Raw genomic sequence first — 14,407 nt, forward strand, 5'->3', positions numbered from 1 at the left:
GGAAATCTCGTATGCTGAGAGGCTGATATATACGATCTCTTACACTAGTTCCTCCACCAGCTTCATGACTAAATCCAAACATTACGTCTTGCTTCAATCTCGTGTCGGGTGTAACAGGTACCGCTGTTTTCAGCTGTCGAGCTTAACTTCAGCTCTTCCTTTCGTAGCAGTTATGTCCCTCTGGGGCAAATTCTCTTAGTCTCCATTACGTTAGTGCTACAATTTTCAGCTGTACTCGTCTGTCTAAAGAACAAAGAAAACGTCGTTGGAGGTGAAGAAATAGCTTTGCTACCCAACAGAGCATTATGACCCAACCTCAGGGTGTAACTCAAGTCTGATGGACATGATGTCTATCAAATGGCTCGTTACTGGCGTGTGGATTTGTTACTTGATTGGACCTGTGGAATATCAATCCTTAATCATGATTTCAGTCTGGCATATTTATCCGTTCGGCCATTCTGGACTTGGCGGTCGAATGGTCACACGAGGGAGCGTTGCTGCCGCAGTCTGTTGAAGATGCTGCTTCTTAGATGCAAAAAGGCACTGGTGGTGGTAGTCAGGTTATGCGGGCTTGAAAGATGTAGCTGGATGGTCGGTCGGAGGTTGCAGTTTCGGAGACGCAGTTGAAACGGGACCTGCAGGGCCATCCCTGGCTGAGCATGACTTGGCGCTACTCAAATCAGACCTCATGTCTTATCGCACTCTATGCGCTTCCTCAGAAGAGCTAACACATGTTAATCCTGTTGTTATGATGACTTCGAAAACTGATACGAACCTGAAGAGTATTACCTGAAACCTTCAGTCCAAGCCCGATCAAGCGCCTCGTACTTTTGTCCCTCCTAGTATCTTACACCTTCGCCGACCTAGACCGATCTTGCGCCCAGTCCATACACGTACGGACGATTATGGAGAAAGAAACTTGGATTACAGCATAGATAGCCTTCAGTTGGGTAGGCGCTGTTGCTCAAGATGTCTGATGAAGCATGATGCAGGGTACTGAGGTACACACCGACCACATCGACACACCGCTTTGGTCCCCCCTTTATCCATGGATACTGCGAAAACGAATCCAGGCGGTTATACATAAGACAAGAAGCTTGCGGATGGAAAGTTGTCCGCTCGTTCCACGCAAGCTGCATTGGCCGCGTTAGGTGGATATGCACGAAAACTCTATGACACGAGCGCTGATTTTAACCGAATTTCTACAAGATAACTACGTCGATCTTACTGTAAACTGCTCGCAAACACAAGAACCGTTGCGTGTAATCGACGCTATTGGGATGGCCCTCGATCAGCCACTGTCTATATATTTGAGTAAGACCAATTTGAATCCTAAGTGAAATCTGGGCGGCATGGTGCCTTGGGATGCGGATGCTAATGTGAGCCTTGTGGCCACCGTGCACTCCAAGCGGGGTGCTGTACGTTCAGAGTTCGACTCGGACTGGGTCTCTTTTTTGCTCTTCTTGTTTTTGGGTCTTTGTAGCTACGCATGCCTTTTCATCCTTCTTTGTTCGTTTCCAGTTCCGTTTCCGAGCATAGACTCTTCACATCGCAACCTTGAACGGACACTTGTAGTACTCCTTGCAGGGAGGTGCATTTCGCAGTTATTAAGAAGGAGAGTCACTTCGTCAGCAAGCCCCGCAGGAGTACGCTGCCAGCATCTACAGCAGCTACAGTAAATTCTGCTGCAATACTGCGATGCGATCATCGTGAGCTTTAAGTGTAGATTGTTCATTTACGCTCGTAGTCTGTAGGGCATGCACCGTGTGTGTGCGAGTTGCAAGTACACGAGTGAGCAGAACCAGACACGTCCTTTGAAGACTGTAAAGAGATCGTACAGCCGCCGCCAATACTCTAAGAAGCTCCATCACCTTGCCTCCTACGCGGTGTCAATCCGACAATCCTCCGGGCATGCCCGTCGATGGTCGCACCGTCAGCTGCGAGCTCTCTAGTCAGTCCTGCCACCTTGCCCCGGTACCGGATTTCCAAAGCTTAGCGTCATGGGTAAAGTATCCCGCTTCACATCTTCACGCACGTGATCTTATCATTGACAGATCATGACGCTTTGGATCCTTATGCTGTCTTACGTCGGAGGGGGATGTACATGCTCACAGCTTGCAAACCGGAATGCAGAAACTTCGAAGAGGTAAAACGCAGAGAAAGAATCCAACGGTACATGATGCTTGGAAACCACCTTTTGGAACGCTTCAATCGATGACGTGAGGGCTCATGACAGTACAAGAAGACTGAGCAAAGACTCCTGGTTCCTGCCTTGACATCCTTCCGAAGAACTCTGAATGCAAATGCCTAGCTCTACGCGAGTCCCAATCCTCCCGAACTTGCCCGACGAGTGGTGCACCGCGACTTTCAAATCTTTCAACTTCTTGCCAATGCCTCCACCTTCTTCGCCAGAGCGGCTTAGTCGCTGTTCAGACCTTCCATTGGAGCTGTGTCGAAAGCCGTGGGGGTCAAGGCCGACATTGACGATGAGGCCGGTGGAGTTGAAGCTGGAGTCTGAGCAGCTAGCTCGCCGAGAAGCGCGTCCAACGGGTACGGTGTTCCGCTTGGGGCGGCCTTCAGGTGAGCGAGACCGTGCTGTTCAAGCATACGCTCCAGATGCTCGATCTGCTGCTTCTGCTGCTCAATCTTCTGCTTCAAATTCGCGTTCTCCTCCAGTGCCTCGCCATGTAATCGCTTGTGGAACCTCATTGAACTGGCATGTCGATCGTTCAGGTTCTTCACTGCCTTGCGATGCGCGTGCTCGAGATCCTGTGTTGTCGTTGGAGACTGTTGACCAGAGACTTCGAGAAGACCTTCCGATGTTCTAGCTTCGAAAGCGGAATCTTCTACTGGGGGTAAGCAAACACTGCTCGCGATCGTACGAGAGAACAACTTACCCATGATCATGTCTTCTGGATCTTCGACAGCTTTGGTACGCTTAGTCGGCGGATCAGGGGACGAGTCGGAGGCAGCGCGCTTGGCAACTCTTAAGGTGGATGGAACTGGCGGAACAGCTGCGTTCGAATCCTCCATGGAATGAAGCACCACGGAAACGTCTTTGGCAGTAAGGAATGCCATGCGCGGCTGTCCTCGAATATGAACTTGCTCTACGAGCTTGGTACGCACCCATGGGATGTCTTTGGTGAGTCGAGCGATACTTACGATTCCTTTCCTTACCCGCATGGGCCAATCTGCAGCCTTTTTCTCAATGCCATCTTCGTTCTTCGGCCGAATAGATGCTGGTACTACGTCGTCGAATCCACACGACCAAAGCTTTTGAAGCCTTGCTTCGTAAGTCCGCTTCTTCCTCCCTGTGCCCTGTTCGTTGGGAACCTTCTTCGGCGTACCCTTCCCGTTCAGGCCGTTGTCCTCAGCGGTAAGGCTCTCGAACGCAGTGGTAATGGCATCAGTTGGGTCCGACATCTTGGTTTTTGACTTGTGTTGGCTGTTGCTGTGATGGAGCTGACTTGGAACGTTCGATCTTCTTGAGCTTTACTTAAAGCCTCGCTTCTTGGTGTGACGTCGATCGCTGGTGAAGCAGATTCGCTCTTCACTGCTACGCTGCGTGACATTAGTGCACCTGCCAAGGCCCGGCGTCACCTTCACTGCTCAGTTCGCATCAACCTTTTTGTGGCTGGGTAAGTATTTGATTGGCCTATTTGACAGAGTCGCAATTGAGCTGACGTTAAGCTGGAGTTGCATGAGAAGAGCCTTACTCTCCTACCGATTTGAAGTAGTGGAGTTGAAGGTGGCATGTAATACAGAGTAAGGAATAGTTGTGGACGCTAGGCGGGAATTCGAGATTGGAGACCGTGGAGGACGTACGTACCATGTAGCATAAAGATAGCATACGTCTGCGTCTAGCAGGATAGCACCGAGCAGAGCTAATGCTGTCAAACAGTCGGAATCTAGCTGTTCGCCCATGCTTAGTCTATTTATGGGAGTCCGCTGAGCGATCGAAAAAAGCCAGGTAATGAATAGCCTTCACCGCAAGATTCCTTGCCGCGTGAAGTAGAGTGAAACAGGAGGCCCGGGCGCATGAAGCCCTTCTTGGAGCGATATCATCAATGGAACGTTACACTCTAAACCATGGTGAGACTCGAAAGAGGTCTAAAGTCTAAAAAGGACAAGAATCTTCTTGATAGAGAAAGCTTCCGAATGCAGAGACTAAAGCCAACCATGCCATCCAAGCATATTGTCTTCTACCAATATTCTCCCGTAGAGCATCGCTAGCATACTACGGCTCAGTTTGAACGCAAACGCTAGCCGATGCTCCGATGCTGTATGTGACCACCATGACCGGACGAGCTATCCTGCCAGACTAGTCCGTGATATCCAAAACCAAGTGCTCCCAGAGAAGGCTGCCGCTGTAAGTGCGGCGAAGCGCATTCGACGTTTGCAGCTCCATGCATTCCGGCGGTACTGAAAGCTCTCGACAGCAGACTTTGTCGTCCAAGAAGGCGCTATATCGATTTGACGGCATGTATCCGCTCTCGCAACCGAAAAACCTTACACGCTCTCCGGCGTTCCTACTCCCTCATCGACGACGGCAGGCATCACGGGATCCGCCGTTCTCGCCCTTGCACCGATAGCACCACCGGGATGATTCTTCTTGAACACCTTCCGCGTCCTCTCGCCATGGATTCTGTCCACAGCGGTAAGAGCCAGCATATCGCCGATGGCCATGGCGACGGTCGTGCTTGTTGTAGGCGCCGCAACGCCAAAAGACTCTTCTTCGGACTCATGGATCGGTCCAGGTAGTAGTATTGCGTCAGGGCGGAGGGCTAGGAGCGGACACATCGCCGGTGTGGTGTGCGATGTGAGAACGAGGATGGGAGTGGTGGACGGGATGTGAGGGAGCAGGGAGAGGAGCTCGGCTGTGCGGCCGGAGAAGGTTATCAGGAGAAGGGCGTCATTCTGGAAAGCGAACTCGTCAGCCAACTGTTCTTTGGCAATCCGAGTGGTGCGGGTCTGTAATCGAATGTAACATACCGGCCGTACGTCCCCCAGGTCCCCGTGCAGCGCCTCCCCAGCGTGCATGAACGAGGCCCCCAGTCCCAGGCTCTTCATCGTGGCCACCGTCTTCATGCCTACGAGTCCGCTCTTGCCGACTCCGCACACGACGAGCTTGCCGCCGGCCTCGTTGACGTTTACGACTGTCTCGACGGCGCTAAGGAGGCCATGCTTGGCTGCGGGATTAGTCTGGTAGAGCCTTGTAACGTGTGACAGGGCCGTAGCTTCCGTGGAGAGGACGTGGACTGCGCGCTCGAGCGTGTTTGCGCTTTCAGGGTCCTCGATGGCAGCGGGAGGAGTGGTGGGAAGGGTCCGCTTGCGCTTGAGGGGGCGGAGAGTCGGTATGGGCGCAAGACTCAATCCCTCAGTATGCTCAGGTGTTGGAGAAGGGAGGGCGGTCAATGCCATGGTGTATGATTGAGGACAAGTAGGTATCAGCGTTTACAAAACGCTGGGGCGACTGAGGTGAGAAGTCTAAATAGTGAGAGAGAGTGTTCGGCGATTAGGTACCTCCGTGATCAACCCCAAAACAGGCCGGGACGAGGGGATAAGAACGGCGGTTGACAAGGAAGACAGCGAGGCGCAGAGGCCGCGTTTGTAAGCTGATCAGGAGCGGACATGATGACTCGGTGAAGTGCGGCGCTCTGATCAGTCCGAGTGGTGGTTGACAGGAACATTCTTAGCGCATCTCATGCATGTGAGGCCGCGGTCTCGGCCGGGAGTGTTTAAGCTTTTTAGTGTCTTCGGCGCTTGTCCCGAATCAGGGTCCAAATCGTCCGCGAATCGACCGCCGCCAGCCACTCGATGAGCCACGAACTTCAGGGTCTTGGTGCCTGAGGCATCAATGACGCTTGAGACGTGGAAGAACCAGTGAACAGTTGTACGCTATCCATCGTTCTCTAATGTTCTTGGGGCGAAGCAACCGACGACAGTCTAGCACACAGAGTACTTTGTCGTGTTGATGGTGGTTGGGCATAAAGCAGAACAGGGGACGCTTCCGTTGGTTTCCCGGCGACTTCCCTAAAACTACATCTCTAGCATAAGGGGTATCTGAGAGAAACAACGACAACAACATCTGCTCCTATGCCTTGCCAAACCGCCAAAAATCGTGCGCATCACCGATAGCAGCAGTCCCTCTCTAGCTCCCCTCGATTGCTGGAGGAGATACAACAGCCTGCTGAGAGAAGCTTCCACCAGGAAGTCAGCATCCGGTAAGTCCATCAAAGAACGCACAGGGGCTTCTTGAATGGGGAAGCACTCACTCCATCAATGTCTGCGCGGCATCGCTTTGCCGTTTCATCCCGGCGAGGATGGGAGCGGCATCCATTTTCTCCTGAGGGAGGCCCTCTGCTACTGGCGGAAGCGCGGAGGCGGGGGAAGAAGGGGCGGAGGTTGGCTGCTGTGCAGCTGGTGGAGGTGCGGAGGGGCCGGGAGAGAGAGCGGGAACAGCGTGTTTCGCTGCTGGTGCAGATGCATCAGCGGCAGGCAAGGCGGAGGAGGTAGGCTGCTGTAGAGATGGCGAAGCCTGTGTCAGTGATGTGCCGTTGCTTGCAAAGGGCGCTTGGTGAACATACGCTGGATGGCCCGGTGACGGGATTGTCGTGCGGAAAGTTACGCAGGAGATCCGGGCTGAGCTTTAGAACTGCAATGCACCGGGGTTGCACGTTGCGGAGAAATTCTGAGTTGACCTTAAGCGTAACGAACAGACGAGGCTTCCGCTTCCACTTCGGAATGGCCTTGAGACGTTTCCGACTACGCTCCTGGTCCACCAAGTCATCTGCCTCTTCGGTCAACTCCTCATGCTTCCGCTTGGTCTGGTACTTCTCGAGCCGAGCCTTGCGAGCGTCCTCGCTGTCTTTCTGCCGAGTGTAGTGTCCCGTCGCGTACTTGATATCCCGAGGAGTTATCCATCCCCAGCTGCGGACATTCTTGTCAGGGTCTTTCTCCCGACGCCACTGATACGTCTGCTCGATATACACCATAGCCATGAGATGATCGTCCCGCGATTCTTTGGAGAGTATAGAGAGTTGCTTGGCGATCTCGAAGGTGAATTTTCGAGCGGAATCTCCACCCACTTCGTCGGGATGCCAATGGAGTTGAGGCACTAGCCACGACTTGAGCGGCATGCCCCAATTTGCACTGATCTCGTCAAGATACGCCGCAGTGGCAGCATCTTTTCCTCTTTCATCTGCGGCGAGGGTGCCTTGTGGTGCGCTGTTGGGCTGTGATGGTCAGCAGATGTTTGTTGATGAGACTAGGAAAGTCTCATGGCGAGCGATAGCGTACCTCGTTAATCTCTTGCTGCGCTGTAGAGGACATAGGTTCGTCCATATTGAGAGTGATGAGGATGTCCTGGAAGGCGATTGAATATTGAAGACAACAGGAATTGAGTGACTTGCAGACAGCTAAGACAGACTTCGAAGAACAACGCAGTGTTAAGGTAGAATTCACGTGTGGGACGGAAATTGGAGAGCGTGATGTAATCGTCGAGTGAAGCACAAGAGAAGTGAAAAGTAACGTGACATGCGAGCGGTGTCCTCATCTCGGAGAAGACTGAGCAGACGGAGAACGGAGAACCGAGTCTACTAAGAAATTACAGTAGAGATACCTTCAACAAGCTCACCTGGTAACTACGTATTGTCCGCAGGTATGCACGGGTTACTAGTAGCGGAGGCAAGCATTGTTTTGATTGCTCGAAGTTGCCGAAACTTACTAGCAAAAACCTCAAGAAACCAATTCTTCCCACTATGACAGGAGGAGAACCGAGTGAAAAGTAGCTTATCGGCTCAATTAGTTATAATGCACTTGCAATAATTGACTGCATGCTTCTACAACGAGATCCATTGCTTGCTGTTGACACAGAACGTGGCAGAGACACTGCACTTACAAACGAGCTTGGATTCTGCTGTCACAAGATGCAGGCTGCACATGTATATCGCAATGCCTGAATTCGTTCTCAAGCTCGGACTGTAGAAGGCCATTAGCCCACATGGTGCAATGGGCGTCGACGGATCATCAATGGCGTAATTGAGCGCTGTTGCCCCTCAAGCTCGGCTGGAGGTACGAGTCTTTTTGTTCGAGTCCTCTTGGTACCCTTATCTTTTTTGCATTTTGATTCATCGGTTCGCTTGGCGTGATCGGATTGATTGATGTGTGTATTGCTGTACCCGGAGCTCGTTCTTGAGATTCTTCCATTTTGACACTTCTTCCATTTCTGCTGGTGCCTCTCTTCCACCTTCTCAGGCTCTTCGCCTTCTTTTTTGAAAGTTGCACATAAAATCGACAGACTTTGAAGGAACAGATTGCGCAACGCGATAGATCCTCAGGATGCTGTGCCACACACCGCGGCAGTAGCGATGGCCTTTCTCCTGCTCATTCTCTGGAAACCTGTCGCACTTCACAACGAACATGTGGGAAGCGGCGCGTTCTTTCCATAAACTTCATCGGCATCGTATAGAGTAGTCAAGCGTAGGCTCCTATTGTTTTCCGATCCTTTTTATGCCACCCATTGGAACGCAAGGTCGTCTTGAAAGATCGCAGCGTTGAATCGAGCCTGCTGAGTCGGGTAGTAAATCTTCGCACTCGAGCGCAGTGATATCTCAAAATATTATGCTCAAGCACTCTATCTACATCATCAGCCGTCAGCGAAATATTATAAGTGTCAATCAGCACCGAGAGGTAGTCTTCGTTCTGCGGTTGTTTCAACAAACCCAGATTAAGTCTCGAAAGTATACCATTCATCCAAAGGTCCGTCGCGGTGTTGTTCGAGACGGACGAAGGGCTGAGTTTCATTCCAGATTTCCTCATAGTCACGGAGCCACATCATTCAAGATGCGCATGAAGTTTGCTTCAATGCTGCAGGTACGTTGACGTTCAGTTAAGAATGGAGAGGAGCGGTAAGCTAAGGGTTACCCCTGGAAGGGAGCCAATGACAGCGCGAAACCCCTGTTCAGCAAGGATTCAGGGACCGCAACATGGAACCAGCATCGTGCTGGCAGCCGTCTTGATTAAATGAAGGTTTAACAGTCACAGATCTCTCCTGTGGTACTCGCAATTCATTGAGTAGACAGCTGGATACCTCGCTTGTTGAAAGCCGCCTTCACTCATACATAGGATGTAAACCGGCAACACTACTACAAAAATTTACCATTTTTACCACAGGTCTTTCGAAACGTACAGGTGGAAACAAAACGCCGCCCAATGCTGTCTGTCGCCTAGTGTGCCACCAGCCCCAGAAACACTACACCGCTGCTATGCTCTTTCCACAGGCTTAACGCCTTTGTGTATCGCTGCAATCCCACCCGTCAGATCCTCCCACCCCTTTCCTGGTACGACGAATCCAGCATCCTTGATCATATCTCTGAACTCCTCCTGACTCGGGAACTTCTCGATGCTCTCCACCAGATACTGGTAGCTCGCCCTGTCACCGGCCACTAGCTGCCCAATTAAGGGTATGGCGCCAAAGCTCCACCGCTTGTACACCTCATTGAACAAGCCGTTATTAACCTTGCTGAACTCCAGACAAGCGAACACACCACCAGGCTTCAGCACCCGGAAAGCTTCTCTGAGCGCAGTATCCTTGTTGGTAAAGTTCCGTATGCCGAACGCGACGGTATATAGGTCGACGCTGTTGCTCGGTATCATATCCAACTTCTCCGCATTCGCCTCCACAAACTTCAGCCTGTCGCCCTTGGCATAGCTCGTCCCGAGCGAGCGCTTGCGTCCCTCAGCCAGCATATCGGAATTTATGTCCGCGACGGTCACGCGCGTCATGTAGTCGTTGTGGATGTTAGAGGCGTGGTCCAGCATCCGGAACGCGATGTCTCCGGTGCCGCCGGCGATGTCGAGGATGTTCCAGCCTTGGGCGGGCGCGGAGGTGGAGGATGTGAGGGGGTTGGTGCCAGGATTGAGGGAGCGCACGAAGTGGTCTTTCCAGAGGCGGTGGATCCCAAGGGACATGAGGTCGTTCATGGTGTCGTAGGAGGAGGCGACGGAGGAGAAGACGGCGCCGACTGCGGTAACGATGTGAGCTTCGGATGGCGTTGAACAGGTAGGCAATTACCTCGCGACTCCTTTAACGACTCTGATACCGTCTCGAAGCCAAAGTGAGTCGTCCTAGGAGGGTTATCCTCCGGCTGTGGCGCCTTCGTCGCTGGCTGCTCTGCATGTCGCACCGAGCTGGAAAAACATCTGTACGGTCCTTGTCTGGCTGCGAGCCTGGCGCCCTGCAGCAATTGCCGCCTCACAGCAGGCGAGAAGGTGCTCATGGCGGTTTGTCTATAGAAACCCGACAGCCCAGCTCCAGCGCTGATCATGGATTCTCAACTTTCCAATCTCAGATCCGATAAGATCAAGATTAGATGATGAGATCCCTGGCGGAGACAACCGACGGTAGCCGTACCACAACCGGCGCGTCAACACCAAGTCCTTGGAGTAAGAATATACAAAGCCTGAGGGGTTCCCGGATCCAATTCCTCTTGAGAATGCACAAACGATCAGTATGTCTCTGCGGGATGTAGTACGAAGAGCGACACCGCGAGGGTTGCGCCCCCGCAAGCCAACATCACCCTGCACCGCCCAACGATTCTCCCCACAGTGGCAGCGATGGAGCTCTATTTCTCAGCGGCCAGGCTCCGATCAGTAAGACCCGCCCATAATATGCAGACTCCCACAGACCTTTAGCTGACGGGCTGTAGTGTGCATTTCCCCGGCGCAGTCAACAGCAAGTTCACCACTACCCTCGACTACGAGCGGCCCTCCGAGAAGCCCGCCATGCCTACATACCGATACATGGACCAAGACGGCGCCATAGTAGACAAGAACAGGGAGCCCATCGACATCTCCGATGAGGAGGCTATCAAGATGTACAAAGACATGCTCACAGTTAGCATCATGGACCTCATCATGTTCGACGCCCAGCGACAAGGCCGGCTAAGTTTCTACATGGTCTCTGCCGGCGAAGAGGGCATAGCCGTCGGGTCGGCCGCCGCGCTGAACCCGTCGGACGTCATCTTCGCGCAGTACCGCGAGACGGGCGTCTTCCAACAGCGGGGGTTCAGCCTCGACGAGTTCATGAGCCAGCTGTTCGCGAACTGCAAAGACTATGGCCAGGGACGTAACATGCCGGTCCACTATGGGAGTCGGAAGCACAACATTCACACCATCTCCTCTCCGCTCGCGACACAGATCCCGCATGCAGCCGGCGCGGCTTATGCGCTCAAGCTCCAGGCGGCGCAGAACCCGAACGAGGAACCCCGCATTGTGGCGTGCTACTTCGGCGAAGGCGCTGCCAGCGAGGGAGACTTCCATGCCGCGCTAAACATCGCGGCTACGCGAAACTGTCCTGTCGTATTCATCTGCCGGAACAACGGGTATGCGATCAGCACGCCGACACTTGAGCAGTATCGCGGGGACGGCATTGCAAGCAGAGGCGTTGGGTACGGCATCGAGACCATCAGGGTCGATGGCAACGACATCTTCGCTGTGCATGAGGTGACGAAAGAGGCGCGGCGCCGGGCGCTCGACGGCGGCGGGAAGCCGATTCTGATAGAAGCGATGTCGTACCGGGTTTCGCATCACAGCACTTCTGACGATAGCTTTGCGTATCGCGCCAAAGTCGAAGTCGAGGATTGGAAACGGCGGGACAACCCCATCACACGGCTAAGGAAGCATCTAGAGAGTAAGGGGGCGTGGAACGAGGACAAAGAGAAGGAGGCGAGGAGCTCTATCCGGAAGGATGTGTTGGCTGCCTTCAATCGAGCCGAAAAGGAGAAGAGGCCGGCACTGAGGAACATGATGGAGGGCGTGTACGCGGAGCTGACGGAAGAGCAGGAAGCGCAGATAAGGCAGCTGAGGGACATCATCGAGCGATACCCTGATGAGTACGATGTATCGGAATTTGAGGGTGGCCTTGATGGACTCGGTGTTAAGTGATTATACATGAAAGCAGTCGTCGAGGTTCATCACCACAATTAAGTCTAGTTTCTGTTGCAGAACCACACCTTCGTATCGCAACGCAAAAACCCTCATCTTACAATCGTGGAGCCAGTCAATGCCAATTACCATGAACCATGTTCATACCTTCGTCTCCGTCTCAGCGTCATGGTCTGAACGAACTGCAGTACCCCCGAAGGTTTCAACAAGTCCATAAGTTTCCTGAAGTATATCCAGGCAACCAAAGAGCAGCGTGCTTCGTCCTTCGTGCTTCGTGAGTCAACCATCTTGCGGTTCCTGCTTGATGAGACGTGCGTGCGCGTCATCTGAGAGCTTCATAGTATCCAAGCCAGCAATGACTAATGCAAGATTAGCTCGACTAACGCAAGATGTAAGGTACTTCCTTACCTGGGTCCATCGAGGCCTCCCGTCCCACCATCATAAACCCCACCGAAATGTCGTGGCTCATCGAGCTGTGGTGCTTCATCATCAACTCGCGTCTCGCAGGGTGCATGTATCCGTTTTCAGAGCCCCGATTCTCGCCCAGCGGCGCCTCGGAAACTGCTTCCTCGACTTTGGTCTGTCCGACGGTTTCTTGACCGCGCCCTTCCAGCATTGCGCGCAGCAGCGGCTGTAACGCGTCGCCCCTATGGGCATAATCCTCGCTTGCTGGCAGTGACCAAGAAATGGCTTTCTGGGATTTGGCTTTGTTCCGCTCTTTAGTCTTCCTTCCCAGCCTGATCCTCTCTTTCCTCTTCCTCGCGCAATCGCGGTCTTCCCTCTTCACAATGACTGCCAGATCCTCACGCGTCAGCTCTCTCGCGTTTTTGAGGAACTTGTCCGCTTCCTTTCTCTTCGGCTCGTGCTTCCGCTTCTTCTGCCGAGACATGAGCTGCGTGGATGGAGAGCCCAGCGCCACGCCTCCGTCGTCTTCCTGGCGCTCCCGCACAAATTCGACCAGGGCCTTCACCGCTTCCTCATGCTTTCCTTTGGTCAGCGCCGAGTACTCCACCAGCCAGCGGAGATAGGCACAGCCCCAGTCACGAGGATCTTCGGTCTCGCGGTCAGGTCTGCCTATCTGGGCCTTGTGCTCCGGCTCATGGCTGGTAGCGACCCTGGGCGCGATTTCTCGTGGCAGAGCCTCGCCGATCTTGCAATGCCAGTTGCCTTCGATGGCTGCTATGGAGTTCAGGCGGTTGATCTTGGACCTTGACTTCATCTCTGTGAAGGGTCGCTTTCTGGGCAGAGGCCCACGGCTTGGACGTGTGGTCATTGCTGCGAAGGACTTGTCGAGATCGTCCAGGTTGTTCAGGGAGTCGTCGCCGGCAGTAGGTTCTTTATACTCTGACGGTTCGAGGATGCCTTGTCTTGCCTTTCGTTTGTCAGTCATGAAATGAAGTGAAAAGTGAAGGCGGTCACGTGAGGGACTTCCCACCTGCACAAATGTGCGATAGGCGTCGCCTTCCGACTCGGTGCCAGATAGGTCGTCCATAGCTAGCGTGGCTTATCAATGTTGTTGGCGGAATAACGAATCTGCTGGCAAATGTTGATTTGAATGATTGTTTGTGGTAGTTAACAGGACATGCAACTTGAATATTCAAGCTTAAGGAAAGAGCAAACGAACACCGCTAAGTCAGCTGAGCTAGAAACGCCACTAAACCTAGGTGGACTTCACAGAAAGCTTGAGAGCCAGATGTTGCAGACCAAAAATGTTCAATACTCCTTACGAACGCCGGTGGCTCAAAGGTCGGCCCTGATTGACGCCTCAAGCAGCTTAACGCTGACTACGAGTCCCTTGCTTGATACTTACTAACAACCTGTATTCTCACGAACAGCCAAACGTCGTGACTGACACTGATGGTGATGGTTGCGGAGTGCTGGCCGGTGAAAAGTGGCAAGCGACGCATGGAGAACCAGAACATTACCGTATTCGACGTAAAACGGCATCCATAGTATGACTACGAATATGAAAATACGAAGCACGAAGGCGCATATGTGGCGACAGTATGACCAAAGAAGAAGAGCGCGATACAGCTAGCGGCGGCTGTCGGAGCCCTTTCGTGTCTCTCTTAAGTCTGCGCCATCATGCTTGCATTTGCCGAGGCCAGGGACCGGGTTCCGTAAACCTCGTCGCCATGGTCGTGGCGGGCTACCAGTCGTATCGTCCACGTCCTTCTAGACCGGTGCTCGTAGTTTGAGAGCCACCATACTCTTTGCGATCGTAGCTGATACCGTCGCCGTTCGCAACTACTACCACTGCTGCTCCCCAGAAGCATTCGGGCCGGTGCGACGTTCTACGGCAGGATTGGTATTGCCGTATGCGGAAGTTGAAGTCACGGTGCCTGAGACGGTTGGACTCAAGATTCATCGTTCAAATGGAATAGCTTGTATCAATTGTCTCGACTCTGAACGAAATTTGAAACACTGCAATCGAGTTGATATCCCTCCCGAGAATCGGCTG

General features: G+C 53.0%; 6 protein-coding genes across 6 annotated transcripts; 1 reads left to right on the forward strand and 5 right to left on the reverse strand.

The window, feature by feature from the left end:
- Positions 1–2,418: 2,418 nt before the first annotated feature.
- On the reverse strand, positions 2,419–3,423 carry W97_07260 (uncharacterized protein; the record flags this gene model as incomplete). The annotated part of the gene is made up of 2 exons (XM_007785239.1): positions 2,419–2,846; positions 2,898–3,423. The coding sequence occupies 2 exons, from the start codon at positions 3,421–3,423 to the stop codon at positions 2,419–2,421; spliced, it is 954 nt and encodes a 317-aa protein (XP_007783429.1).
- Positions 3,424–4,509: 1,086 nt separating this feature from the next.
- Positions 4,510–5,421, reverse strand: W97_07261 (uncharacterized protein; the record flags this gene model as incomplete). Its single annotated transcript, XM_007785240.1, has 2 exons — positions 4,510–4,917; positions 4,993–5,421. 2 exons carry the CDS (start codon positions 5,419–5,421, stop codon positions 4,510–4,512), a joined length of 837 nt encoding a protein of 278 aa, XP_007783430.1.
- A 730-nt stretch (positions 5,422–6,151) lies between these two features.
- Positions 6,152–7,344, reverse strand: W97_07262 (uncharacterized protein; the record flags this gene model as incomplete). Its single annotated transcript, XM_007785241.1, has 4 exons — positions 6,152–6,200; positions 6,276–6,520; positions 6,588–7,235; positions 7,300–7,344. 4 exons carry the CDS (start codon positions 7,342–7,344, stop codon positions 6,152–6,154), a joined length of 987 nt encoding a protein of 328 aa, XP_007783431.1.
- Positions 7,345–9,264: 1,920 nt separating this feature from the next.
- W97_07263 (ubiquinone biosynthesis methyltransferase) lies at positions 9,265–10,280 on the reverse strand (the record flags this gene model as incomplete). Its single annotated transcript, XM_007785242.1, has 2 exons — positions 9,265–10,025; positions 10,076–10,280. The coding sequence occupies 2 exons, from the start codon at positions 10,278–10,280 to the stop codon at positions 9,265–9,267; spliced, it is 966 nt and encodes a 321-aa protein (XP_007783432.1).
- A 233-nt stretch (positions 10,281–10,513) lies between these two features.
- W97_07264 (2-oxoisovalerate dehydrogenase E1 component, alpha subunit) lies at positions 10,514–11,946 on the forward strand (the record flags this gene model as incomplete). Its single annotated transcript, XM_007785243.1, has 2 exons — positions 10,514–10,653; positions 10,710–11,946. 2 exons carry the CDS (start codon positions 10,514–10,516, stop codon positions 11,944–11,946), a joined length of 1,377 nt encoding a protein of 458 aa, XP_007783433.1.
- A 279-nt stretch (positions 11,947–12,225) lies between these two features.
- On the reverse strand, positions 12,226–13,438 carry W97_07265 (uncharacterized protein; the record flags this gene model as incomplete). The annotated part of the gene is made up of 3 exons (XM_007785244.1): positions 12,226–12,305; positions 12,355–13,318; positions 13,382–13,438. The coding sequence occupies 3 exons, from the start codon at positions 13,436–13,438 to the stop codon at positions 12,226–12,228; spliced, it is 1,101 nt and encodes a 366-aa protein (XP_007783434.1).
- Between the last annotated feature and the right edge of the window lie 969 nt (positions 13,439–14,407).

The sequence above is a fragment of the Coniosporium apollinis genome, assembly GCF_000281105.1.
Source record: "Coniosporium apollinis CBS 100218 chromosome Unknown supercont1.40, whole genome shotgun sequence".
Lineage (NCBI taxonomy): Eukaryota > Fungi > Ascomycota > Dothideomycetes > Coniosporium > Coniosporium apollinis.